Raw genomic sequence first — 26,785 nt, forward strand, 5'->3', positions numbered from 1 at the left:
CTGATACTGCTCCACTAACACCACCTCCGGCCCTGGATTTTGATGGGCTCCACTGGGGTCCTTTTCTTCGTGAAGTGGATGACCAGCTCCTTGGTCTTGTCCACATTCAGGAGCAGATGGTTAGCCTGAGACCACTCCACAAAGTCAGCGATCAGTGTCATGTACTCCAATTCCTGTCCCTCCCCGATACACCTGACCACAGCAAAGTATTCACACTATTTCTGCAGGTGGCAGAACCTGGAGCTATACTGGAAGTCTGAGGTGTACAGGGTGAACAGGAATGGAGACAGGACAGTCCCCTTGTGGAGCACCTACACCACTGACCACAGTATCCGACAGGGAGCTCCCCAGTCGCACAAACTGGAGCCTGTCAGACAAGCAATCAGTGATCCAGGATACAGTGGATGAACTAACACCCAACCTGAGCAACGTGTCACTCATCACAATTGGTTAGATGGTGTTAAAGGCTCTGGAGAAATCAAAGATGATCCTCACAATTCCCCTCCCACCATCCAGGTGAGAGTGAGCACGATGCAGCAGGTTGATAACTGCATCATCCACACAAACATGGGGCTGATATGCAAACTGTAGAGGGTCCAGGGAAGGAGCCACCAGAAGTCTCAGCTGAGCCAGCACAAGTCTCTCTTCATGACATGAGAAGTCATTCAAGCCAGATGGGATGGGCTTCTTGAGCACCGGCACTATGTGGGATTTCTTCCATAGCGCTATTATCCTTTCTAACTTTAGACTAGTTGAAGATAAAGTGAAGGATCCCAGTCAGATGAGCAGCCCAAGTCTTAAAAACCCAGGGGTTGAGACGGTCAGGTCCTGCTGACTTTGCTGGGTTGACCAAACACTCCTTTACTGCAATATGTCCAGGATTACACCACCTCTCGTTCACTAAGATGGCAATCCCACCTCCTTTCTTCTTACCGCTCACGAGTGTGTCTCTATCAGTCTGTGAGGTTGTGAAGCCGGGTAGAGACACGCTGTGGTCCGGGAAGACAATGTGTAGTCACGTCTCTGTGAAGCACATGATACCACACACAGGGTACTCTTTTTGACTTCGAACAAGCCATAACAATTTGTCCATTTTATTTGCCAAAGACCGCACGTTCCCCATGAGGACAGAAGGAAATGCAGGCTTAAAGTTCCTTCTGTGCTCCTTCATATCTGGCATCCCCGGCGCTTTTTCCATATTTCCACTGAAATGTACGGCCGCCCTCCCCGCAGTGCTGGGTGCATGGAGAGTGCAAACAGCTCCTCGCATGTGTAAACAAAGGACAGGCCGCTCAACTGAAGCCGGCCAAACACAAAACGGCCCGAAAAAAGAAAAAAAAGTAACGTAAACACATAAAAACGCCCAAGAACCATTATCAGTAGTTGATGAAAACAGATAAGTGATAAAAAAAAGAACAAGTTGAGAAGAACACCAAGAATAAAGTAAAAAAATAAGGAAGTCTCAAGAACTACTCTGATCTGCTGCCACTTTTTCAGACGCAGGTAGGGATAGTGGATAGTGTATCTCCCCAGTTTGTCACATTTTATACCACGGCCAATGGCACTATATGTATCTCCTTCCTACTGTATGACAAATCTGTGATGGATCTACCATACAGGAGACTTTCCATTGTTTTTTGTATAGTCAAACCTTGATTGATTGAAAACTCAATCGTACCAAAACCGAAGCATTTTTCATATTTAGAAGAAAAAAAATAATAATAAGAATCACCATAAATAAATGTAAAATAACTTTTATAATTTAGCTTAAACATTCCTCAAAAAGATAGAAATGCTATAAGTAAGTTTATACAACAGTGAAACTGTTAGGCTGATTGCACTCAGATTGCATGTGCATTGAAATGCATTTCTTTAGTAATACATATTATACATAAGTTATTAGATACTATACTATTCCATAAATATTGATTGTATTCCATCATGTGACTTCTTACAAGAAATGAAAAACTGATGGACAACCAAGTCAAGACAAGTCAAGTCAATGCGCAAACTCTCTGAGTACACAGATGACCCAGATCTTCCTTCAAAAAGCAGATACGAGCAAAAAAATCTTAAGTATGCAATAGAATAAATACTGCAATAAAATTGATCCCTATACTTTGTCAAAAAAAGATTTGTTGAGTAATATCAATGATTATCCATCAGTGGCATTACCAGACATATCGAACTACATGACTGTCCCGTTGGGGGGGTCGCAGCTTGCTGCGGGGTCGTTCTCCCAGGAAGGCAGACGGACTACGTTTAGGTAAAAACATGAATTAATTGTAACTAAAAAAAAGGTACAAACAAAAAGCGCTCACAGCGGAGGCACAACTTGGGCTAAGGAACAAAACTAACACATAAACAGACTATGAACATAAATCCAACAACACTTACTATGGCTTGAAAAGAACGGCATGAACTTTGGCATGAAAAACGAGTATGAGTTACTGTGGCAAGAACAGAGCATGAAACGAACACAATGACACCAGAAGGACTGACTGGAAATGAAAAGATGAAATACTGATGTGGCGATTGAAAACAGGTGCGTGAGTTGTGAGGACAGGTGAACTGATTGGTAGTCATGGTGACAAAACAGGGAGTGAAAAAAAACAGAAACTTAAAGAGTCCAAAGGTCAACAGAACATAGCAAAACAACAATGATCAAAAAGACATGACAATGACAAAACAGATGAAAACTTGGAAAATCATGGAGGCCTACAACTTCTCTGTGTGTGGCTTTGTCAAGGAAATTGGTATCGAGACAGTCCGGGATAAATCATGCATCGTTTATGCTCGGGCAAGGGTGCATTTTAAGATGTACTTTGCGTCGACAGCCATGTTTGTTCAAAGTCAATCAAAGTTTACATATATAGTTCTTATACACAAATGTCTCAAAGGGCTGTACAAGCCACAACGACATCCTCGGCTCAGCTCCCAAATCATGGCAAGTAAAAAAAGTCAACCCAATGGGAACAATGAGAAACCTTGGAAGGGACCGCGGATGTGTGGATCCCCCGTGGGTGACCGGTGCAATGAATGCCAAGTGGATACAGTTAATAATGTGAGAGCCCACTCCATAGTGGGGCCAGCAGGGAATCTTCTTGCATGTAGACACGTCGGGGTGTAGAGACGTCACCAACTGATGCAAAGAGGAGTGGTCCATCCTGGATCCCGACTTTGAACAGCTAGCGCTCCATCCGTGGAGGCTGATCCGTGGTCACCTAATAACCTCTCCATGCAGGAGAGGGTGGCAGAGCAGAAAAGAGAGACAGCAGATCAACTGTTCTAAAAAGGGGTCTATTTAAAGACTAAAGTATACAAATTAGTTTTAAGACTGAACTTAAATGCTTCTACTGAGGTAGCATCAACTTTTACCGGAAGGTCATTCCAAAGTACTGGAGCCCGAATAGAAAATGCTCTAAAGCCGTACACTTTTTGGGGGCTCTGGGAATCTCTAATAAGCCAGAGTTTTTTGAACGCATATTTCTGGCTGGGAAATTTGGTTCAATACAATCACCAAGATACGATGGAGCTAGACCCTTTACTATTTTATACGTAATAGTAAAACCTTAAAGTCACATTTTAAGTGCACAGGAAGCCAGTGCAGTATTGACACCATGCGCTGGTGAGCTGCTTTCTTGGCTCGGATCTCGTGAAAGTTTACTTTCGAGCATAAACCATGCCTCTCACCTTAATAGTTAAATGATGTGGACATAAACTGAGAAGTTGGTACACTTTGACAGCCAAGTTAGACCCAGAAATGGCGAAAAAAAGACGCTTTGTTCCACCCCCATTTTTCTTTGCGAGGATAACGATTAATTGCTCATCTAAAGGGGAATATATCAACATCCTAAGAGTCAGCATCCCAGTGAAAGCGGACATTGTACAGTAGGTGATATTTTGTTATGTTTGTAGGCTCTCAAAATGTCTGCTGTGAGTATAAATCAGGGATGTTGTTAGAATGAACAAGCGTCAGTTGTGATGCGTTTGTGAAATTTATGTGCCGTTGTATGCTTATAATTACCAAAATATCTAAATATTACATATTGTTATGAATGTGCTTGTTACTACATTAACATATACTTTCATGTGTATATAAAACCTTGATGGAAGTGTTTGGATTCAAAGGTGGATAGAGCAATTCCCATAGGCTCCATTGTAAGCTGACTTTTGCATTTATTTACGATTTTAAATGCATAAAAAACATATGTTCTTGCCTTACATAAGGATTGGGAATGATTTTGAAGTGACCATCTGTGTCGTTTTTTGTTGTATCAGTGCTTCTTGTTTGGACCTAAGGCTTGATTGTACTTTATGTACTGTATGTCAGTAATGTTGTTGTTTATGCATAATTTCACAGTTCTTCCAAAAACTGGAACTACTGAAGTGGTGTCAGTCTAGGAAAACTGACTTAATTATCTGCTATTTGTTTGCCCTGAGTCTAAGCGATGAAAGAGATTGATGGAACTTAACGAAATGTTATTGAGTTCTGATGTTAACCACAGTCAAGGTCTCAAGACTCATCTTCTGGCTTATTATACATTCGGACTAGTCAGCGTTCCACTTACCATCCTGGACACGGAAGTGAGAGATGAGACGGTGGAAGGTGGTGGGGCGGGTACTACTGTGTCAGCATGTGTTGGAAAGGGAGCATCTTCACTTAGACCACAGTCTGGCCGGTGAGTGATGGCCTAAAAACACATTCACGCTGATAGGGGGCCACTTAAATATGTATGGAGGAATGTAAATGTAAGCATAGAGTAAATTTGGAAATGCTGAATGTGCATGCTGGCAGTGAGCTTGTGTTCAATGTTAAACAAAAATACTATACCTTGGTTTGCTTTGAACCTGCTTTACCTGCTGCATTCTGAAGGAGACATGAACAGGTGTTAGTTTGGATTCAGAAGCAGACTGGCTACTGAATTTAAAGTGTAAAAAATGTTTGGGTTCCTTTTGTTGTCAAGAATCTTTGCTTCGCGTTTACAACCGATCGTGTGTCCGCTGGCTCTCCGAGGTAACAAAATGTAATATGAGCCGACATAAATCCATCTACTTCATATCCGTTTTCTGCCGTTTGTTAATAAATAGTACATATTATTAAAACGTTTTTGGGGAAAGTTTGATCTTCTTTAAATGTAATTACATGTATCTATATACCCCCACCATATTTAACTTGTTTATATTAAATACAGAGCAAATTTAATTAATTGCAAAATGAATTAAAAATAAACCTTTTCCCCAAATATTTCAGACAGTTTTCCAAAGCCACCGTATAACACAATAATATTTATTTATATGTACAAAGCACTGTATGAGTTCTTGGTACCAGCATTCTGCATGTATAAAATCATCTGATCATCAAAATAGATCAATAAACTAAAATAACTAACCAGACTACATCTACAACAACTTAAACACATTTCTAAGTCAAGTTTAATAACTGATACCAAATGAATGTTAATTTTTAAAAGGTTAACGCAGTAAACTTCAACCTTAGTTGAAGGTTATTGATGATCCATTGCCTAACTCATCTTTTGTTTTAGTTTAAGACTCCCTCAGTTCTGTTTCAGCACCCCTGGGTTTGTGTTTTTTGGTTGCCATGGGTGCTGATTATTTTCACCTGCCTTTGATTAGTGTTCGAGACACTCACCTTCTCCTGGGCAATAATCAGATAGCTATTTATTCTTGCCTTTCACCACACTCGGTCTGGCTGTTTTGTTTGCTTTATGCGACAAGTTAAGTTGGTAATTATTGCTTCCTTGTTCCATACTAAGCTTTTCCTTTAGCTTACCATAGCTTCCCATGCTTGCAGCATGCTTGTTCTGTTTTGTATTCCATCCATCCATCATCTTCCGCTTATCCGAGGTCGGGTCACGGGGGCAACAGCCTAAGCAGGGAAACCCAGACTTCCCTCTCCCCAGCCACTTCGTCTAGCTCTTCCCGGGGTATCCCGAGGCGTTCCCAGGCCAGCCGGGAGACATAGTCTTCCCAACGTGTCCTGGGTTTTGTATTCCTGCCTGACTAATTTATGGAAAATACATTTTTCGACCTTCACAATGCTTCAGGAGGTCCGTCTGCATCTGGGGGACCAGGGCATTAAGATGCGACCCAAACGTAATAATTAGTTTCTTGTCAGTTTCATATATTCAAATAATGCACAATTTACTATTCCTATAATGATGTCATGTACAGTTAAAGAGCTGCCAAATTCTGCTGTTTTCAATCCAGTAGATCTTATTCCCTGCGTTTTTGTCTCAGCTCCATACTTCGCAACGATTTCAATGTTCGGGTAAGCGGTCTGTGCTCTTAGGATAGATTGCAGCAGGTATTCATCTGTGAGACGACTTTTTAGAATATTGTACATACATGTACCATAATGCACATCCAATATATCACTATATTGATAAAAGGTGTTACGTATCTGTCATCTGGGTTTTTTTTTTATGGCTGAACAAAGAGAGCATTACAGCTGATGAATGTGTTCTTATGCGAACAGACTTTTATGGGCATTTTTTTTAACACTAATGGGTAGGAAAAGTACGCTTTTCAAAATACCCGTCAGTTGTCCATTCCAATATCCGACTGAGACTCTTAATGAGAATCCAGAAAAGTTGCCGGTTCTGCCAAATTGCTCCCATACAATAGACCTAAACAATGCCATCAACTCATCCTTAAGCTGACTGTTCTTCAAAAAAAGTGAGCTTGCCATATGTCCAACACAAATGTCTCCACAAATCCTGTTTTTCCTTCGCCTTATGTAGCACAATGCGCCCAGAACTGTCAGGTCAACTGAACAGCTCTGATTTTTTATATTAACTTTTCCATTCTTAGTCTTTCCTCATTTCCTTCCATATTCAACCAAGGGCTTTGTATGCTTGGTCTTATTCCCAAATATTTTTATTCTGGGTACTGTGACTTTTTTTTTTCCTGCCTGTGATGCCTCCTCCATTTTTCACACCTGTGGTCCTGTGTACTTCTTCTACTTGGTTGATTAAGCTGTTGATTAGTTTGAGCCTCGCTGCCCCCCTAGCTGAGAGGTCAAGCAAGAATAAAGACACATACTCAATTCCCTCGACACCTGGAGAACATCAATTTGTGCAAAAAATGCTGAAAAATTTAACAGTTGAACTTAGAGAAGGCGATATTAAGTTCACCGGTAAAATGTATCACCCACAAAGAACTACAGAGGCAGAAATTAAGTACAAAAAGTATAAAAATAAGTTAACAAACATACTACGATAATGTAGAAAAGAATATTACAGTGAATTATTGGCAGAGGTGGGTAGTAACGCGCTACATTTACTCCTTTACATCTACTTGAGTAACTTTTGGGATAAATTGTACTTCTAAGAGTAAATTTTATGCAACATACTTTTACTTTTACTTGAGTATATTTATTGAGAAGAAACGCTACTTTTACTCCGCTCCATTTATCTGCAATCAGGTTGCTACTCGCTACTTTTTTTTTTATCGATCTGTTAATGCACGGTTTGTTTGTTTTGATCTTGTCAGACACGCATTCAAAGTAGGATTTACGCATGCTTGCGTTTCACCAATCACATGCAGTCACTGGTGACAGTTGGCCAATCAAACGGAGCCAGGTGGTCACGTGACCGTCACACGTAGAACCCGACATGTTGAAAAACTTATTGGGGTGTTACCATTTAGTGGTCAACTGTACGGAATATGTACTGTACTGTGCAATCTACTAATAAAAGTTTCAATCAATCAACCAATCAATCAAAAGTGTAAAGGAAAAAAGACACTTTTTATTCCAACCGTACTTCCCGTCAAAAGCCTAAAGACTGATCGCACAGTTCCTGTCTTCACAATAAAAGTGCCGCTTCATCGCGCCTGCGCTAACAAAATAAGAGTCTACTAAAGCCAGTGCAAACAAACTAGCAAGCTACGGAGTTTGCCGCCAATGTATTTCTTGTAAAGTGTATAAAAACGAATATGAAAGCAGGACAAATAAGATGCCAAAAAAAAACGACTTTCATCATGTACTAGACATGAAGGAGGAACTTTTTTTGTCCTCTATTTGAAAACCGGGACTTTATCAGAACTACTGTCTGATTCCAATCAATGCAAGTCATCAGAATCAGGTAATAGACCAACTTATATTCTTGTCTTCATGAAAGATAGGAATCTATATGTTAAACATGCATGTATATTCATTAAAACACCTTTAACATGTGAACAAAAACGGCAAAATAAATAAATATAAATTATATACTGTATATATATATATATACACATATATATATATATATATATATATATGTGTGTGTGTGTGTGTGTGTGTGTGTGTATTTGTATATATGAGGGAGATCACCTCGACTTGGTCATTTATTAAGTAATTGATTAACGTTGAAAGACTTATTGGGGTGTTACCATTTAGTGGTCAATTGTACGGAATATGTACTGTACTGTACAATCCACTAATACAAGTTTTAATCAATCAATCAATGAATGCCTACTGAGCTTATGGTGCTGTTAAGTTATTGTGGCTCAATTTGCCTTATTTTTTTATTTTATTTTAATATATTATTATTTAATATGTAATATTGTTTTAGTTGCTTAAGAGATATTCCTGGCTCTGAATTTGCTCATTGCTATTTTTAAGTTTTTGTGCATTATTTGTTGCCGTAATCATTAAACGAACAGGTTACTCATCAGTTACTCAGTACTTGAGTAGTTTTTTCACAACATACTTTTTACTTTTACTAAAGTAAATATTTGGGTGATTACTCCTTACTTTTACTTGAGTAATAAATCTCCAAAGTAACAGTACTCTTACTTGAGTACAATTTCTGGCTACTCTACCCACCTCTGATTATTGGACAGGAACAAAAATAATATGAGAGCAACATGAGGCCTCCTCAATAGCATTATTAAAAATGGCACTAAGAGGGATTACCCCCAATATGTCTTAGACGAAAATAAAAATAATGACAACATAAATGAAGTAGTTGAAAGCTTTAATAATTACGTTGTAAATATTGGATCAAAATTGGAAGAAAGGATTCCAGACCCAGTTTCAATTGAGGACTATAATGATACCATAGAGCGAAATCCCAACTCCATGTTCTTCAGTAATGTGACACAGGAGGAAATAGTTATAATCGGGAAAAAATGTAAATCTAACACTTTAACTGATTGTAACGAATTGATATGGAAATGTTAAAAAAGGTTATTTAAGAGATCTCAGAACCATTAATGCATATTAGTAACTTATCATTTCAAACAGGTAAATAGCCAAACAAAATGAAAATAGCTACAGTTGCACCAATTTATAAGACTGGAGACAAACATCAATTTACAAATTATAGACCTGTTTCTTTACTTCCACAATTTTCTAAAATCAATGAAAAATTGTTCAATAATAAATTACAGAGTTTCACAAACAAAAATAGAATACTCGTAGAGAACCAATATGGATACAGAGCTAATGTTTCAACTTCAATGGCTTTAATTGAAATCACAGAAGAAATTACCAATGCAATAGATAGTAAAAAAAAATGTGCGGCAGCAGTGTTTATGGATCTAACTAAAGCATTTGACACAATTAATCACAATATTTTAATCAAAAAACTCGAACAATATGGCATCAGAGGGTTAGTCTTAAACTGGATAAGAAGTTATCTAACGAACAGGAAACAATACGTGAACCTAGACGAACACACTTCTAAAACGCTAAATATATCCTGCGGTGTAACTCAGAGATTAATACCAGGACCTATATTATTCAATCTCTATATAAATGACATTTCTAAAGTTACAAAAGATTTAATGTTATTATTATTTGCGGATGATGATGGAGCGGCATAGCTCGGTTGGTAGAGTGGCTGAGCCAGCAACTTGGGGGTTACAGGTTCGATTCCCGCTTGTGCCATCCTAGTTACTGCCGTTGTGTCCTTGGGCAAGACACTTAACCCACCTGCTCCCAGTGCCACCCACACTGGTTTAAATGTAACTTAGATATTGGGTGTCACTATGTAAAGCGCTTTGAGTCACTTGAGAAAAAGCGCTATATAAATATAATTCACTTCACTTCACTTATAAAAAAAAAACGCTTTTCTACCTTCAAGGTACTCAAAGCGCTTTGACACTACTTCCACATTTACCCATTCACACACACACTGATGGAGGGAGCTGCCATGCAAGTCGCTAACCAGCACCCATCAGGAGCAAGGGTAAAGTGTCTTGCTCAGGACACAACGAGGTTGGTACTCAGTGGTGATTGAACCAGGGACCAGGGTTGCGCACGGCAACTCTCCCACCGCGCCAGGCCGTCCTAGAGCAAAAATCCCTTCATATTCTCTACTGCTCGCTAGTTTTACCATATCTGAGTTACTGTGTCGAAATATGGGGAAATAATTACAAAAGTACAGTGTAAATAGTATATTGTGAATAAATTGAGAACAGGAAGTGAACAAAAGTTTTAGCAACTGTTATGTAAAAGAAAAGGGGTCAGATTAAATAAGCTCTGCTTCACTCTTTTTCGAACATGTCAAAAAGAAAAACTGGAAATTGTGATTTAACACGTTGCATGCTTGCATTTTCGAAATAAATTTAAACTCAAACCTAAACTCAATACTGAAATGTCCTCCGAAAGCCGAATACCTCTAACTTTTTTGCAATGAAAAGCTAACGTGGTCTAACAACCTCTCTATCCATCCCACCTTTTTCCTAATGTTACATTGCTAAAAAACAAAAGTAATGCATTCACATACTGTACGATCCTGATTATTGCCAATAATGCAACGTACCAAAGTCATCATCTGTTTTTTCACCTTCCGACTCGCTCCCCTCTGACGCGACTCCCATCCCTCTCTGCTTGTCACCCCCCACACACAGACATCCTGTCTTGCAACGGTCGTCGTCGCTTCCTGAGCGTGCCGCACCCAAAGGGAACTGTTTAGATCCTATAGCAATGTGTCATGGCCGTTCTTTGTACAGTCACAACACATCCATGCCCGCACATTTCACACATTTCAGAAATGACACATGCATGTCCTTATGGTAGCATGTGTGACGGGTGCACTAACCCTTTCATGTCTGTTATGGGTAGTAACATGTCTACTTCACCTGATTGCACTCTTTTATATTCAATACAGAGCACCGAAAATTAAACCAATGTCTGGAACGCCATCAGTCCCCCGTGTGTATGCCCATTTTTTGCTATGGCCCTTTGAAATCTCCCTGGCAACAAGTGGCTAAAAAAATGCTTGCACTCTGATGTCCTGGTTTGTAGCCTACCTTTGCAGTTGGTTCTTATCTTACCTTATTTTTCTTCAATAAAAACACCAGCCAGCATTTAGCCAAAACAACATGTTTCACAGCAACAAATTAAGAACTGTGTGTTAAAAGTGTGTGCCACTCAGACGCTGCCAAATACTCGCTGACTTTATTTTTACATTTTCATCTGCAGCTGGCCAGTGGTGAACTTGGAGAGCGGGATAGAGACCATGTAAACACAACCCACAGTCTGTCCCGTGTCTGTGGGTCATGCAGGGACTTATTTCTGGGGAGGAAACTGAGCCGCCAGCATATGCCTCTTCATGCATTTTAATAAAGTGCTTCTCCCACACATACAGGACATCCCTCAGTCCACCAAGTCTTGAAATAGAGTCGTCCGGTCGTTAGGGTCAGTCTGACAGAAAGACTGACAGAAAGAGGGAATGGAAATTAGATGACAAGAAATCATGTTATCAAGATGATATCAGAGTTGTCCAAAATAACTGCATGCGATCAATCACAAAAAATGATTGCAATAATCATTAAATCTACCGCAGATGCTCCTTTACCTTAACCGTGGATGGTTGTTATGTGGTGATAAGGACAATGCATACATCAGTACAAAACATGAGGGAAGAGAAAAAACTGTTACTAAGTTATGAGCAAATAGATGTAGTGCATTCAAGTAACACATTTTTAAAATAGTGCTGTATGTTATTCTGACAGAAATATTGGAAAAGTGGGGTCTTCTTTAAGATAATTTAAATAATGTAAAAGCTGATTAATCGTGACTAATCCAAATTCAAAAGTGTGATGAATCTGATTTGTAAAAACTATAGTTTGACTGCACCAGTATTTACATTATTTATCATCATAGATTAATTTTAATGTTGTTATTGCTGTAAAATGTTTTGTTGACAGCTCAGTAAATAAGTTTTTAATACATACTAAGGTCCTGAGTTTAATTACAGGCTCGGGGTCTTTCTGTGTGGAGTTTGCATGTTCTCCCCGTGAATGCGTGGGTTCCCTCCGGGTACTCCGGCTTCCTCCCACCTCCAAAGACATGCACCAGGGGATAGGTTGATTGGCAACACTAAATTGGCCCTAGAGTGTGAATGTGAGTGTGAATGTTGTCTGTCTGTCTGTGTTGGCCCTGCGATGAGGTGGCAACTTGTCCAGGGTGTACGCCGCCTTCCGCCCCAATGCAGCTGAGATAAGCTCCAGCACCCCCCGCAACCCCAAAAAGAACAAGTGGTAGAAAACGGATGGATGGATGGATGTTATGGTGAACATGATATAAGAAATTGCAATAGTATAATATTTTATGTAATATTATAATTTGTGCATTGAACCTATCAAAATAATATGATAAATACATTTATATTATATTGCTTTGATTGTTTTTATTTATCTATTATTATATTTTGTGATATTTTTTTATTATTTTTAATTTTATTTATAATTGTACAACTACAATTGTTGCCATTCGCATAAAATAATTGTAAAATATATTTATAGACTTTTTTTATTTGATATTATATTATGAAAAATTTAGTATTATTATATTATCGTCCTTTAAAAAATCCTAAAATATGACCAATCTTTCACAGCACTGGCAAACAAAACAATTCTACAAACATGTCAGTCAGCCCTTGGATTTATTCATTAAGTGATTACAGATCTGAAGTTTGAAAATAATTTGATGAAAAAACTTTTTTTTTCAAGTAGCACGTCTTGAATTGGAGTGCTTTAAGGTGGTAAACGTCTACAATTTGTTTATGTTCAAGTGTTTTCGCCCTGATTTGTGAATATAAGATATTAAAAAGCAAGTAAAGACCTTCTAATAAGACATGCTGACAGCAAGATGGATGAGGGAATTTAAGGCTGAAGGTTCAATCACAAGTATCTTATGTTAAAGGAATTCAGGCACAAAGGTAATGTGTTTTTGTGCATTGGCACTGGTGGGGTTTTGTTAAGTAGTTCAGCTCCTCTGATTTTCTATAATACCTTTGACTGCTAATACTAAGCCTGCATTGATCCCAAAACGTAATATTTTTTCCTCTCTTTTGGCCGTTTTGAGCATGGCCATGATACAGTAGCTGTGGACACAAGCCAGTTTTATGTGATGGTTTTAGCCTGAGGATTTGCTACCACTCAGTGCTGATGCCATCATGATGGATATCTATTTTGTTTTTCACTCCTGTCAATGCCCACTAGAGAACATTTAGAAATGTATTACATGTGCAGTAATAGTGTTTCATGCTGGATTAAGGTTGGTTGGATGCCATTTAGCTCTGACTTTGTTTTTAATTATGGCTGTTAAACGATTAAAAATTGAATAACAATTAATTGCAGTTTGTTCATAGTTAAGAATCTTGATTAATTTCAGATAAATGTAATTTGTTGTCATTAATAAGTGTACCCGAGACAGGTAATGTTCAAGTATTTATTACCATGACTGGACAGTTAGTTTGCTTAAATAAAATGTTTTTTAAACAGTTCAACACAAAAAGAACATAAATATGTTTTTAATTAGAATAAAAAAATACCTCCAGTGCATTAATGTCTTGCCATATGTTACGTTTTGTAGGAATATAGATTTTGTACTCCTGCTGTAGGAACACTTGCGTTCAGAGGAGGAGCTACACTTCCGCATTTAGATACCTGTTTCACGCATTATTAACACAAAATGTGGATTGTTTTGATCATAGTTTAATTGTCAAAAATGTGTGGTACTGTAATCTGGGATACTTCTACCTGAATAAATGCTTCTGCTATTCAGTACATTACATGTTGTACAGGTGAATGGTATTCATACCTCTGCATGTTTTAACCTTCTCTATGTGTTAATCAAATGTAATATTTATACTGTTAAACATTCTTTAATTGCGGACTATTAATAAGAACAAGTTATCACATAATGGACACTTTATTTCAATCTGTCATTAAACAATTACTGAGGTAGAAAAGTCATAGCTTACATTACAAAGCATGATCACAATGTATGACAATTTTTCATTTTGTTATGGTAGTAAGACCAGATGTAATGTGTAGCCCTATTATTGTGAAGCCGGAACTGTGTGATTGGTATGAAAAGAGGTGTCTTGACATATTTTGACAAAAGGTTTTCCAAAAATGGAATAAAAGCTCAACAGAATAGAAAGACGGTAGACAGGGAGTCTACAGTTACTTTTGAATAATTTTACTAAACCAGAAACAATCTACATTGTATGTTATCAATGCACTCACCTGTAAGGTAAACACAGACGTGAAGCTCGTCTTCTCTACAAGCAGCAAAGCACGCCATCAGGCATTCCCTGATGATAAAATAGTCTTATCTTGTTGCGCTTTGGATTTGAGATTTTCATAATGTGCCCTTATCTTTTTGCATTTCTCCTTGCTATTTTTGAGCTTGTGGCTCAATAGTAACTGAGAGGTATTATATTTTTTCCCACACTGCAGAATAGAGTGAGGGTAAAAAACATAGTCAGGATGCACGCGCGTTAATCGCGCGTTAAAACAACCTAAAGGAACTTACAGTTAATGTGTTAACGGTGTAATTATTGCGTTACTTTGACAGCACTGGTTTTAATATAAGCGGTAACAGGGAAATATGCTGTAGTCTCCCGAAAAAGATGTGAATTGGACAGTGCATTAATGAATTGTTTACACTACAATATTGTCTCCTTGTAGGACGGCCCATGCCAGGACTAAAAGCGAGGCTGCAGACCAAGCTGCCGTCTCTGCCGTGCATGACTCCGAAATCGCCAGATCGGTTGCAAGGGAGCTCGCGCCCAACTTCTATCAGCCAGGTAAGCTAGTTTCATGCAGTGCACATCCCTGTAGATGACACACAGCTACAAGTTTACAATACACATTCAAGCTGTCAAAATGTGTTCAATCCCAATATAAAGTTGTATGTGGCAGTAATATAAGAAAAGGCAAAAAAGTATACCCTCACTGTTCTTTTTTTTAACAGCAACATTCTCAATTAAGAGTCTCTTTAGGTTAATTTATGGAAATAAAGGTGGGTTTTTTAACGAGCTTGTTGTTCAAGGTGCACAAAGGTGTCAGCCTTTGTGTTGCGACACTGAAATGGCAGACTAGAAGCATTGAGAAGGGTTTCAAACACGCCACAATGGAGGCTTGTGTTTGTGCCAACAAGTACTGTATGCTGCATGGAAGGAAGCCTTGTCACTGCGTTCTACGACTTGTTCTTAACAGCTCGGGGAAAAGCTGCCAAAATTATGTGTAATTTCGTGTGAAATAATGCACTCCTTTCACCACACAGTGGTTCTTTTTCCACCAAGATCTTCCTTTTCATGAATGCAAGCCTGTTACAAAAATAGTTAAGGACTTGCTAATCTTTTTAGTCTCAAAGCTTTTGCTTGTTTCAACCATATATATTATACAGCGGAATCTCAATTTACATATTGTTTAGTTCGTGAACAGGGTTCGTAAAAAAAAATCATATGTAGCATATTTCTCAATATAAAACAATGTAAACATGAATAATGTGTTTTAGCCTTGACAAAATCATTTTTGACAAGATATTTTAGTAAAAGTTGGTACACTTTGAACACAATATAAATCACTATATATTACTGTTTATAAAACAAACATAACAAGGGGGTGATGGATTAACTATAACTAGCTGAACTGTCGTCTTTTGTAGCTACCCTGTCGAAATAAACACACACTGTCACTAGCCGTGTGGTGCACTCACAGATGGAAATCACAAAAGTCCTTCAAAGAGAACTGCACATTTTTTAGAATTTAACCTATAGTTCACAACCATTATGAAAGACATGATGACGGATGTTTTTTGGGTTTTTTTTTTGCATTCTTAATATTAAATAAAAACTACAATGGCGCATATAGTAGCTGCGGAATTCCGCCTACAAAGCCTTTAAAAAAAACATCCTGAGATATAAGTATATATGTAATATAGTAACGGGTACATTTATAATAATATTTAATATTCACATATTTTGATAATTTTTAGCATACACGGCTCATTAATTTCAAAATCGTGTCACAACATTTGCTTTTTTTCTTCATTACTGATAATTACTTCAGACTTTATGAGAGCATAATATAATATATAATATGTATGTTATTATTATTCATGTTGTATTATTGGTATTATGAAATATATCTTGCTGTGCAAGGTCTGATGTCATTAGGATGCCGACTGCTGGGATGTTCATATATTCCCATTTAGGTGAAGAATTATTCATAATCCTCACAAAGAAAAGGGGTGAGGGGGCGGGAGGACCAATCGTCTTCCTTGCCAGTTTCAGGTCCAAAATGGCTGTCAGAGTGTACCTGTCGCAATACCTACTAAGACTTATTCTGTGCACGTGAGATGCATGATTTATGATCGAAAATAAACTTACATCGAGCAAGGAAGTGAGGAAGCAGCAAAACACTCGATCATGTAAACACAAGCACACAAGCTTGTGATCACGGCGCCACTATAAATATTTTGTCAGTGTCAGCGCTTATAATAACAAAATCACTAATACTTGGTTAATATTCAAGTCACAAAATGTAAAGGGAGCATTCTTGGTGCTTTTTGAATGGTTATTTTAGTGGAGCTCCTTTTGGTTCCGCTGTAAGCTGACTTTTATTCACCTTTACAAATTTGGGTATCAATCCGATACCAAGTAGTTACAGGGTCATACATTAGTCATATTCAAAGTCCTCATATGTCCAGGGACATATTTCCTGAGTTTATAAACATAATACAGATTTTTTTATTTATTTTTTTACGAAAGAAGATGTAATGCCAAAAAAAGATTGACGTAATCGTAGTTGTATCAACTAGATGCGCTCCTGTACTTGTTATCATTACAGTGGATGTTAGGTGTAGATCCACCAATGGCGTTTGATTACATTTTGATGCCGGTGAGCTACGGTGTTTAGTTAAGCATGTTTAGCGATTCCTGGTCCAGCAGGGATGATACCTGTAAGAAACTTACTTTATTTGTCGGCATGGAGACAAGGATTAGTGATTTAGAAGTAGCCAAAACACTGCCAACTGGGGCTGGACTTTAGCCGCTAGCTAGCTAGCCATTTCTTAAAGCACCTTTTTCTGAAGGCTTTTCAGTGTTAAAGCTTCATCTTTATCTTTAATTTTGAAGCCAAAATGCGTCCGTTGTCCCTTTTCTGTCCACACACTGTGTCTGCTTGTCAGTATTCCGTGATTGTGCGCTGCCAACATGCTCCTCTGCTCGAAAACCAGCAATGACACGACGTGACGACAACGGGGGCGCGGGGGGTTGGTGGACCGATACTTTTCAGAGGCGGTTTAGAGTACCGAATATGATTCACTAGTATCATGATACTATACTAATACCGGTATGCTGTGCAACCCTAGTATGAACAATAACAGTCAAAAGTTTTGACAGTTTCTCATGCTATTAAATTAAAGTGTGTCTACATTTTTGACAAGTACTCTACATGTTGTTGTTTTTTATCTTTTATCTTGTTTTGGTCAAAACTGAGCATAAGTAGCTTTATACTGGCATTTCTTCAAAATGATATACAGTAATTGCTTGATTATCACATCTTCTTGGTAGTAAGTGTGGTTCCCGCTGTTCATTCGATATCGCTCAACTCAACGGCTCACCAATGTGCAGATATTATTGATGAGCCAGGAGTTGAAGATGAAGTGCGTCAACAGTTTTACTCCCCACTGCACATGAAAACAGGCACGCAAACAACAGAAATTACCCTTTAAGGAGCACTATTGTGCAAAATCTACTTTTCTTACCTATTGGTACCTGCTGTTGTGTAGTTGGGATCTGCGTAAATCCGGAAAATTTAAATGTAACTAGTGGAGGCGTTGCAGCGACATTTATAGAATAATCTTGCCTTCCTTCACACTTCCACCAAACGAGCCGTTTGGAATTTGCCCCAAAAGTGTGACGTTTTAACCAGGTGTGACGTCAGCGGATTATTCATATAAAATTACCCAACATGCTTTGCGCGTGTCCGCCATTGTAGTCTGATACTGTAATCAATAAGCTCTTTCTTTTTTGCTATCCTCTTGTTTTGGGGTGGACTGGCTCGTACATGGAAAGGCATCTTCCACAATTGACATTTGTAATACAAAGTAGCAAATAGTTTTAACTTATATTTGTCAGTAGACTCGATATGGAAGCGCTAAAAACACAGATTGGAAGGGCGAAGTTACGTTCGAAGTGGAGCATCTTAAAAAGGATCCTGAAAAGACAGTCAGAAAGCAGCTTTAAAACTGTCTGTAAAGCACAATCTATGCAAAATGTTGACCAAAGAATGTAGACCACAAGGAAGTGTTTTAAATGTTGAAAAAAAAAAGTCATAATATGACCCCTTTAACCTGGAAACGGAAGTCCCCCTTGGTGATCTTAATAATATAATGATAAATAATATACATATCAGAAATAAATAATACTTCATTTAGGCCCAAAATACCTAAAATATGCTAAAACAAGCAACAACATATACAAACATGATAGCGTGACGAACATTCAAAGCACGATGTTTTGAGGGACACCTGTACAGTATACTAAAGTGTATGGTGTATTCAAATCCTGGTCATTTTGAACTCATATCATTCCATTTTGTTCTATGTATGTGTATATGAAAAAAAAGCTCAGTGCTCAATGCTCTTAGTGGGCTGCTCCAAAAAACAACAGGCAGAGCTAGAGGGAGTCCAGAAACGTGCCTGTAAAATCATTACGAGGAGAGCTGGAAACATCTCACAACCCCTACCATCACTCCAGACCAGGAGAGAGGAGGCTGCAGTGAAGCTGGTCAGGGATATGCATGATGAGCAAGACCCTCTGCATGACCTGCTACCTCTAACACGAGGCAGCTGCACTGCTTGGACATTGAGGAACCAACATAAGCTGGCTGAACCCGAGCCCAGAGCAAAGACAAAGAGACTTAAAAACTCTACCCTACACGCTGAAATTAAGCTGTTTAATGACACTATCTAATTAAATAAGTAATACAGTCATATACCAGAATGCTAACAGTTTCCATGCTGCTTCTGCCCTGAAAATGTTTTTTTTTTTGTATAGGGTACTGTCTGTTCTTTTCATTTTTTTATTGTTGTTTGATATTTATTGTAAAGTTTGGCTGTTTTTTTCAGTGGGGCCTTGGCTTCACTGCAAGCATGAATTAATAAAATCAAGTCAAGTCAAACACACACCTGAAAAGTTGTCTGATGTGTACCGCGGCGTGTCTCTCTCCCTCGCTCACACTGTGCAGTATATTTAGGCAGATGAGCTGGATGACCTCGGTCCTTTGCCAGAAGGCACCACAAAATAGTGTTGTGACCAACACATGGACAATGGTACTCATTCAAGCGCGTCCCCAACACTAAGCTAAAGAGATGCACTGTTCTGGCCAGGAACACAGTGTGGCGTAGTTTGTATGTTGTGTTGTGTTGTGTTGTGTTTTGTAAACGAGCGGCCACAAATCCACAAGTGTCCACAAGTCTGTTGTGCAGAGTGTCCTTGCCTTTTATGTGGGATCATGAATGAGAGCGTGGCCGACGTCATTGTCATCATCATAGCGTGCATGACTGGGCAACGTCCAAAGAATCCCAGAATGCTTTTTTGCTTTGTTGTTGGTTCACTTTGTCCTTTATCAGTTTGCTGAATGTAAACAGGCTCCCCTATTCTATATTGTGGTTGTGTGACAAGCACCTCAAAGAGTATATGTCCTCAGTTGGCTAGTTAGAGGGGAAACAAGAGTGAATGATCTTCTTCTTTAGTGGTGTCATTGCTAATGTTATATTAGGACAAGGCTTTAAAGACATTGCAGAAGTGCTTAGCATTAGAAGGAACCCACTCACACACTCGATAGTGTAAATATAACTTGTATATGGCTATATGACATTTAAATAGAGTAAAAAGGTAAAATAATTCTAATAAGGATGCCCAAAAATGGTTGGTCATCATATATAATGACGTGGTGTTGTTAAATGGAACGTATGATTCTCTTCTTTTCAAAAATGTAAATGTTATGACAATGTTGGATACTCGTCAAAACACAAGGTTCATACATTTGGGAGTGTGTTTTGGAGTATTATTTTTTAACGGTGGGCCATTTGTGTCAACACAAACAATGCATGTACAAGGGTGCCCACATACATTGTGTGGGCACCCTTGTACATGCTGTTGCCCAGGTAGAGGATTACATTTGCAGTCTAAAGGGAACGTCTCCACACTCAAACCTTTTACCGATATACACAGAAAGTTGGTTATAAATTTGACTGTGGAAGACAATTTACGTAAAATTTACAGAAAAAAATATCCCTTACATAATATCTATGCCACAAGGGTGTGTGTTAAATATAGGTTTGAATCATAAAAGGTTTTCTTACATTTTGGCACCTTTTTTTGTTTACCTGGGAGCTGCATGAGTCCGGAAAACGCAGGCATGTGAAATGTCCGCGAAAAAGCAGGAGTCTGCGTTTTTAAACAATAATTTTCGCTTCAAAGTATTACTTTTGCATTTTTTTTATGGAATATTAATAAAATTAGGATCTAAACTGAATTTGTTGAAAGCTCGCCTCAGCCGCAAGTACTCTCTGTTCCGTCTGCCTGCAGGACGGGGAGATGATCGGGAGAACTAAAACAAACTGTGATGCTCAGGTCGCATGACGGCGATAGTTTGACGTGTTTCCAAGATGTAGAAAGCCGAGGAGGCAAAAATGCAAGTAAAAAAGTATTTAATGGCTTAAATAAACAAAAAACGAGTGCCGTCAGGAAAGGCACAAAGCACAGAGAAGTCTATGCAGAATTGATCTGGGTATAAACAAAACGAAATGTTGGAGAAAAGCAAAAACTCACGGTTAAAAATACGACAAAGTCCCTACAAAGGCTACAGCAAAAGCTCAACTTTAATTGCCGTAATTACAAAATGAAAACAGATTCAAGGAGAAGATACTCGGAGGTGGGAATGAAGCTGCTTGACCAAAAATAAGAACACTACTGTAAACCAGAACTAAGACATTAAACACAGGAAAATGCTAACAAACTCAATATAAGGCACAATCTGATGTGACAGATCATGTCAAAACTCGCTAGTAAGAGAACCGTCTAGCGAGCCTAATTGTTCTCGCCTCCGTTCGATCGCCGAGCCAACAACGTTGACGGCTGTCCACTTAGCTGCTAATCATCCATCCATTCATTTTATTCCCTTAAGGGTCTGGTGCCTATCACAACTACAATCGGGCGGAAGCCGGTGTACACCCTGGACAAGTCGCCACATTACAATCCAAACAGTGTTCGTACCAAACCAGTTGGTACTGGCCAACCTTGAGACCTCCGATTTCGGGAGTTGGGGGCGTCGTCGGGGGTGGAGAGGGGGGAGTGGTTGGGGGCGTGGTTAAGAGTCGAATATTTAATATACATATATATTAAATATATATATATATATTAAACATATATATATATATATAAATATATATATATATATATAATACTCGACTTTCAGTTAATTCTAGCTATATATATACATATATTTATTTTATTATATGGTTTTCACGGGTTTTGGTGAGGTGGACAACAATGACCAGGGATGAACGGAGAGGCCCCTGAAACCTGTGTAGGCCGTGGGGGGTCTAGGCACGCGGTGATGACCCTCAGGATTTCAGGAGAGGTTAGTAGGACCTGAATAATGCAGTATTCCTGATGTGTGAGAAAACATTTGTAACTGGATCTATATCATTTTCCACTTCCAGACTTTTATGGTCTATCTTGCTAAGGGTTTTCAGTTCCACATTGTGTTTCAATATTTTTTGTTGCTTGATGAATGCCCATGAGTGTAATGCATGTGGGTTCTTAAACCCAGGTATTTTTGTTCAATGGTCCCTTGGTACGTAGTAGTGTTGATGTTGGATGTAGTTGTTGGTTTTCTGTTATTGCTCCATTATCCTTTTTGCCAAAGCTTTGTGAACTTCAATATTTGTTCAGATCCTTGATGTCTTTGGCAACAAGTACTCTTGCTTCTGGACCTCCATTCAGCTAGATGAGGATTAACCATACCATACCAACATTATTTATAAAGCCCTTTAAAAACAACCATCGTTGAAAAACAAAGGGCTGTAAACCACAAACAAGTGAATGCACAAAAAGTACAGGCAAATGACAGACAAAAATATATCATTTTGAAATTGGCGTTCCAAGTTCCCTGAATTTGTCCCTGCCTCCTCAAGTTGCATGTTTGTAAGCATTGTGTTTAGTCATGTACACATGTGTACCCTTCATCTTCTTTCCCTGTTTCAGCAGTGCCATTTTATATTCCCTGTTGGCGAGCTTCACGATAATGACTAGTGTCGTGTTGTTTTTTCCATTGAATGGATGCACGCGTCAATGGTGTTAATATTGACACCAACATCTTTTGATTAAAGAAAGCTGACCACTTGTTGCTCCGTTGACGCTGCATCCATTTCACCTGGTTCTTACCTGTCAACTGCTCTGGCATAGGATCTGGGAGTGATGCACAGCCCTATAACAATGACATAATTTATGTGTTTTCTGATCAATCTCATCTTTGATATTCTTCAGATCGGATTTGTTCATGGCCTCCAGCTGTTGGCGCAATGCTGCATTATTGCAGGACCTTCATCTCCAGTCTCACTTCTGCGCTGTCCTTTTTGAGAGTATTCACATAATCGCTGAACTTTTTTATTTTCTCACAAAAATCCTTTCTCAAAATGTCATTCTATGATAGGAGACATTCAATATTTGAGTGTATACTTTTATTATATATTTTCACAAATGATTTGAGGTCATTCACAAATTATTTTAAGTATTCCATTGTTTCCATAATCACTCTTATATAATGCCTCGGATCTGAGTTTTTTTCTGTAGAGTGTGTTTCATTGTTGCTAAGCAGCCAACAGAAAGCCAGTGAGGTTCTTAGCTTTGTCAGCTAGCAGCACTTCTAACTTTTTTATTTCAACAAATATCATTCGTACCTTATGATGGACAGAGCTCCAGTAAAGGTGTCAACCCTTTTTAGAAATCACATTGTGTGATCAGAATTGCTTGAAATCTGTCCAAACACCCACGGCCTGAGCCCTGTATAGTTTCAGGTTGCTCGGCAACCGTTTTGAGCTAGCGTTTTTGCTAGGTAGCCCCCGGTTAAAAGCACCTTCACGTCAATTATCATAGCAAACTCGTGCCTCCCGCCAGGCAGAGTTTAATCGAAGATGCTAGCAAGCGGTCGGTCCTGTATCTTTGATCACTTCGAATGAGATGCATGCCTTATTCACTAAGAAATGAATCAACATGATGAACATGATCTCACAATGTTAACAAAAAACCTTATCTGACCCTTCCTTTGTGTATCCACATCAAAAATGTAATGACTCTTCCTCCCCAAATAGACTGACAGGAAATAAACCTCATGCTTGATTTACCTAATGTCCACCTCTTGCTGTGGAAATTTTCTCACTAACGCACATCCCTCTGCTTTTATTGCTAAACCCTCTTGGGTAGCGACCCTGGTTCTAAACCCCTTGTTGTTCGTAATTGACATTTCAGACTCATAGCAGATTATCACCCGCATTGGGAGTGTGTACTTCAAAAGGGAAGCGAGGGTCACGGTGAACAGAACCCTGACCTTTATGATTGGTTCACACACAGCACCCTGGAGGGGCGCGGCGAGGGTTTTGGAGTGGGCGTGGCCGCATGTCGTGACGTTAATTGGGCTATATTTGTTGCTGACGTGTGCTCGCCGGGGTCTAATGGAGACATTGCTGGCATCTCTGTGTGCTCAAGAGAAGCACAATCTCCCCCACCCCTGATCACACTCGGTGCAGCTGTCCCTTCCTTCATCAGATGTGGGGAGGTTATGGTGGGTTGGACATCCCACCGGGGATCCCGTTCCACCTTGTTTGACCCAGTCAAGGAAAGTACACTAAAGACCAACCAGGTGGAGACATGAAAGCTTTTAACGGATATAAATGCAGGTTGTACTTTTTAGAAATACAGGCAGGTGTTGAAGCACACATTGACCTCTTATGATTTCTAATGATACAATATGTGGACATTCTTAAAAGGAAACATTTTAACTACAGAATGTAAAAAACTTTCAATCAATGAGATATTGAGATGAATTGGGTTTTAATCTCATGATAAATTTAAAATCTACTCATTTCAGATTAAGGCTTTAAAATATCAAAATCTCATAAAAAGACCTGAAAGGAAAACTGCACTTTTCTGGAATGTTGCCTATCGTTCACAATCATTTTGAAAAACATGACGGATGGATTTTTTTTAATGCACTCTATCTAACTTGTAAATAAATGTACAGTACATAAAAGTTTGCATACAGCAGAGCGAATGGGAGGTCCTCTATTTCGCCAATAAAATCCAATAAATAACAATTTAAAAACCACCAACAATATTCCATTTAAATTTCGTGACTTGAATATTAACCAAGTATAAGTGATATCGTTATTATAAGCACTAGGCAGACAAACTATTTATAGAGCCGCCGTGTAATCATTGAGTAGTGTGCTGCTTTCTTGATTCCTTGCTCCTTGGAAGTTTATTGTAGATCATAAATCATGCATCTTACCTGGACAGAAGAAGTCTAAGGAGGTATTCCGACAAGGTGGTACACTTTGGCAGCCATTTAGGACACAAAAATAGCGAGAATGACAGAAAAAGGACGCATGGTCCCCTCCTTCCCGTTTCTTCGTAGGGATTATGGTCATTCTTCATCTAAATGGGAATAGATGAACATCCTAGCAGTCGGCATTGCAAAGTAAGTTTTGTTTTATTGTGTTGGTTGGCCGCACATCGCTTGGCCTGTCAGTATCTATCAACTGCCCTCGGAGTCCCATGAGCCAAAAAGGACCTGACAGGACACCTTCTTCAGCTTCACGGCATCCCTTAGCGTCGGTGTCCACCAGCGGCTTGTGGGATTACCGCCACGGTATGCACGGCCAGAGTTCTGATCAGCTGCTTCGACAATAGAGTAACAAATCATGGTCCACTCGGACTCAATATCCGGCGCCTCCCTCATAACATGTTTGTAGTTCTTCCGGAGGTGGGAATTGAAATTTCCTCTGACAGTAGACTCTGCCCGACGTTCCCAATAGACACTCACTATACGTTTGGGCCTGCCGGGTCTGTCCTACAAACTCCCCCACCATCCGAGCCGACTCACCACCAGGTGGTGATTGGTTGAAAGCTCTGCTCCTCTCTTTACCCGAGTGTCCAAAACATGAGACCACAAATTCGATAATACAACCACAAAGTAGATAATCAAAATTCGGACTAGGGTGTCCTGTGCCAAGTACACATATGGACACCATTATATTTGAACATGGTGTTTGTTATGGAGAATATGTGACAAGCACAAAAGTCCAATAACAAAACGTTGCTCTGGTTTTGATCAGGGCGGCTTTTTATTCAAATTATGCTTCTCGAGGTTTCACTGACTTTGCCATCTTGATCGTTGAAGTCTCCCAGTGGAACAAGGGAATCACTAGAGCTAGCACTCCTCTAGGGACTCCAAAAAGGGTGGGTATTCTGAACTGCTGTTTGATACGTAAGTAGGGGGAGGGAAGATACCCTTTCGTCTACCGGGTGCAGGCTCTGATCCGCGGAGCAACAAGTATTGCCACCCCCTGCCTGTCGCCTGTCACTGCTTGCAACGCCAGAGTGGAAGAGAGTCCAGCCCCTATCAAGAGGACTGGTTCCAGAGCCCTTGCTGTTCATCGAAGTGAGACCGCTTAGATCCAGCCGTAACTTTTATACCTTGCGCATCAGCTTATGCTCCTTCCCCTCAGCGAGGTGATGTTCTATATGCCCAAGAACTTACTTTTGTAGCCAAAAATCGGACCACCAAGGGCCCTGCCTCCGGCTGGCACCCAGCTGAGACTTAGACTTAGACTTAGACAAACTCTAATGATCCACAAGGGAAATTGTTCCACACAGTAGCTCAGTTACAAAGGATGGAAAAGATGGAAAGGACAAAGCAGGTGTAAAATAGACTAAAAGCAATATAAACTATAACATATACACGTAATATTTACACAATATATGTACAGTATAGGATATACACTGATATATTATGTAATATGTTTATATCATATATATAATATAGAACAATTACCATGTACAATATTACAGTATATGCAACAGCTGCAGCATAAAATAGAGAGTAGATCCAGCAGAAAATAGACAATACAAACAAAGAGAAAAAGCAAACACAGAAGGTGTCAGCTAATAGACATCAGCTTACAGAGCGCCTGCCTTCTATGCCCAGTCCTATGGGTTGTGAGCCCATTGGAGAAGGGGCCCAAGTTGGCTCCTTGTGCCGTGCCCGACAAACGAGCCCTACCTCTAGGCCTGGCTCCAGAAGGGGCCCCGGTGACCCGCAACTGGGCAAGGGAAACCATTGTCCTTGATTTTTTGTATTCATAGAAATCTTTGAGCTGCTCTTTGTCTGGTCCCTCACCTAGGACCTTTTTGTAATGGGAGACCCTAACAGGGGCATAAAAGCCCCGGACGACATAGCT

The 26,785-nt window shown here is 39.3% G+C and overlaps 1 protein-coding gene across 1 annotated transcript in view; it reads left to right on the forward strand.

Annotated features, from left to right (window-relative positions):
• jph1a (junctophilin 1a) overlaps positions 1-26,785 on the forward strand; it is a 107,313-nt gene that overhangs the window by 55,944 nt on the left and 24,584 nt on the right. The window contains exon 3 of the mRNA XM_061922075.1: positions 14,938-15,056. Within this exon, the coding sequence (XP_061778059.1) occupies positions 14,938-15,056 (119 nt within the window). The remainder of the gene's footprint in view (positions 1-14,937; positions 15,057-26,785) is intronic.

This window comes from Nerophis ophidion, linkage group LG15 (assembly GCF_033978795.1).
Source record: "Nerophis ophidion isolate RoL-2023_Sa linkage group LG15, RoL_Noph_v1.0, whole genome shotgun sequence".
In the NCBI taxonomy this organism is placed as follows: domain Eukaryota; kingdom Metazoa; phylum Chordata; class Actinopteri; order Syngnathiformes; family Syngnathidae; genus Nerophis; species Nerophis ophidion.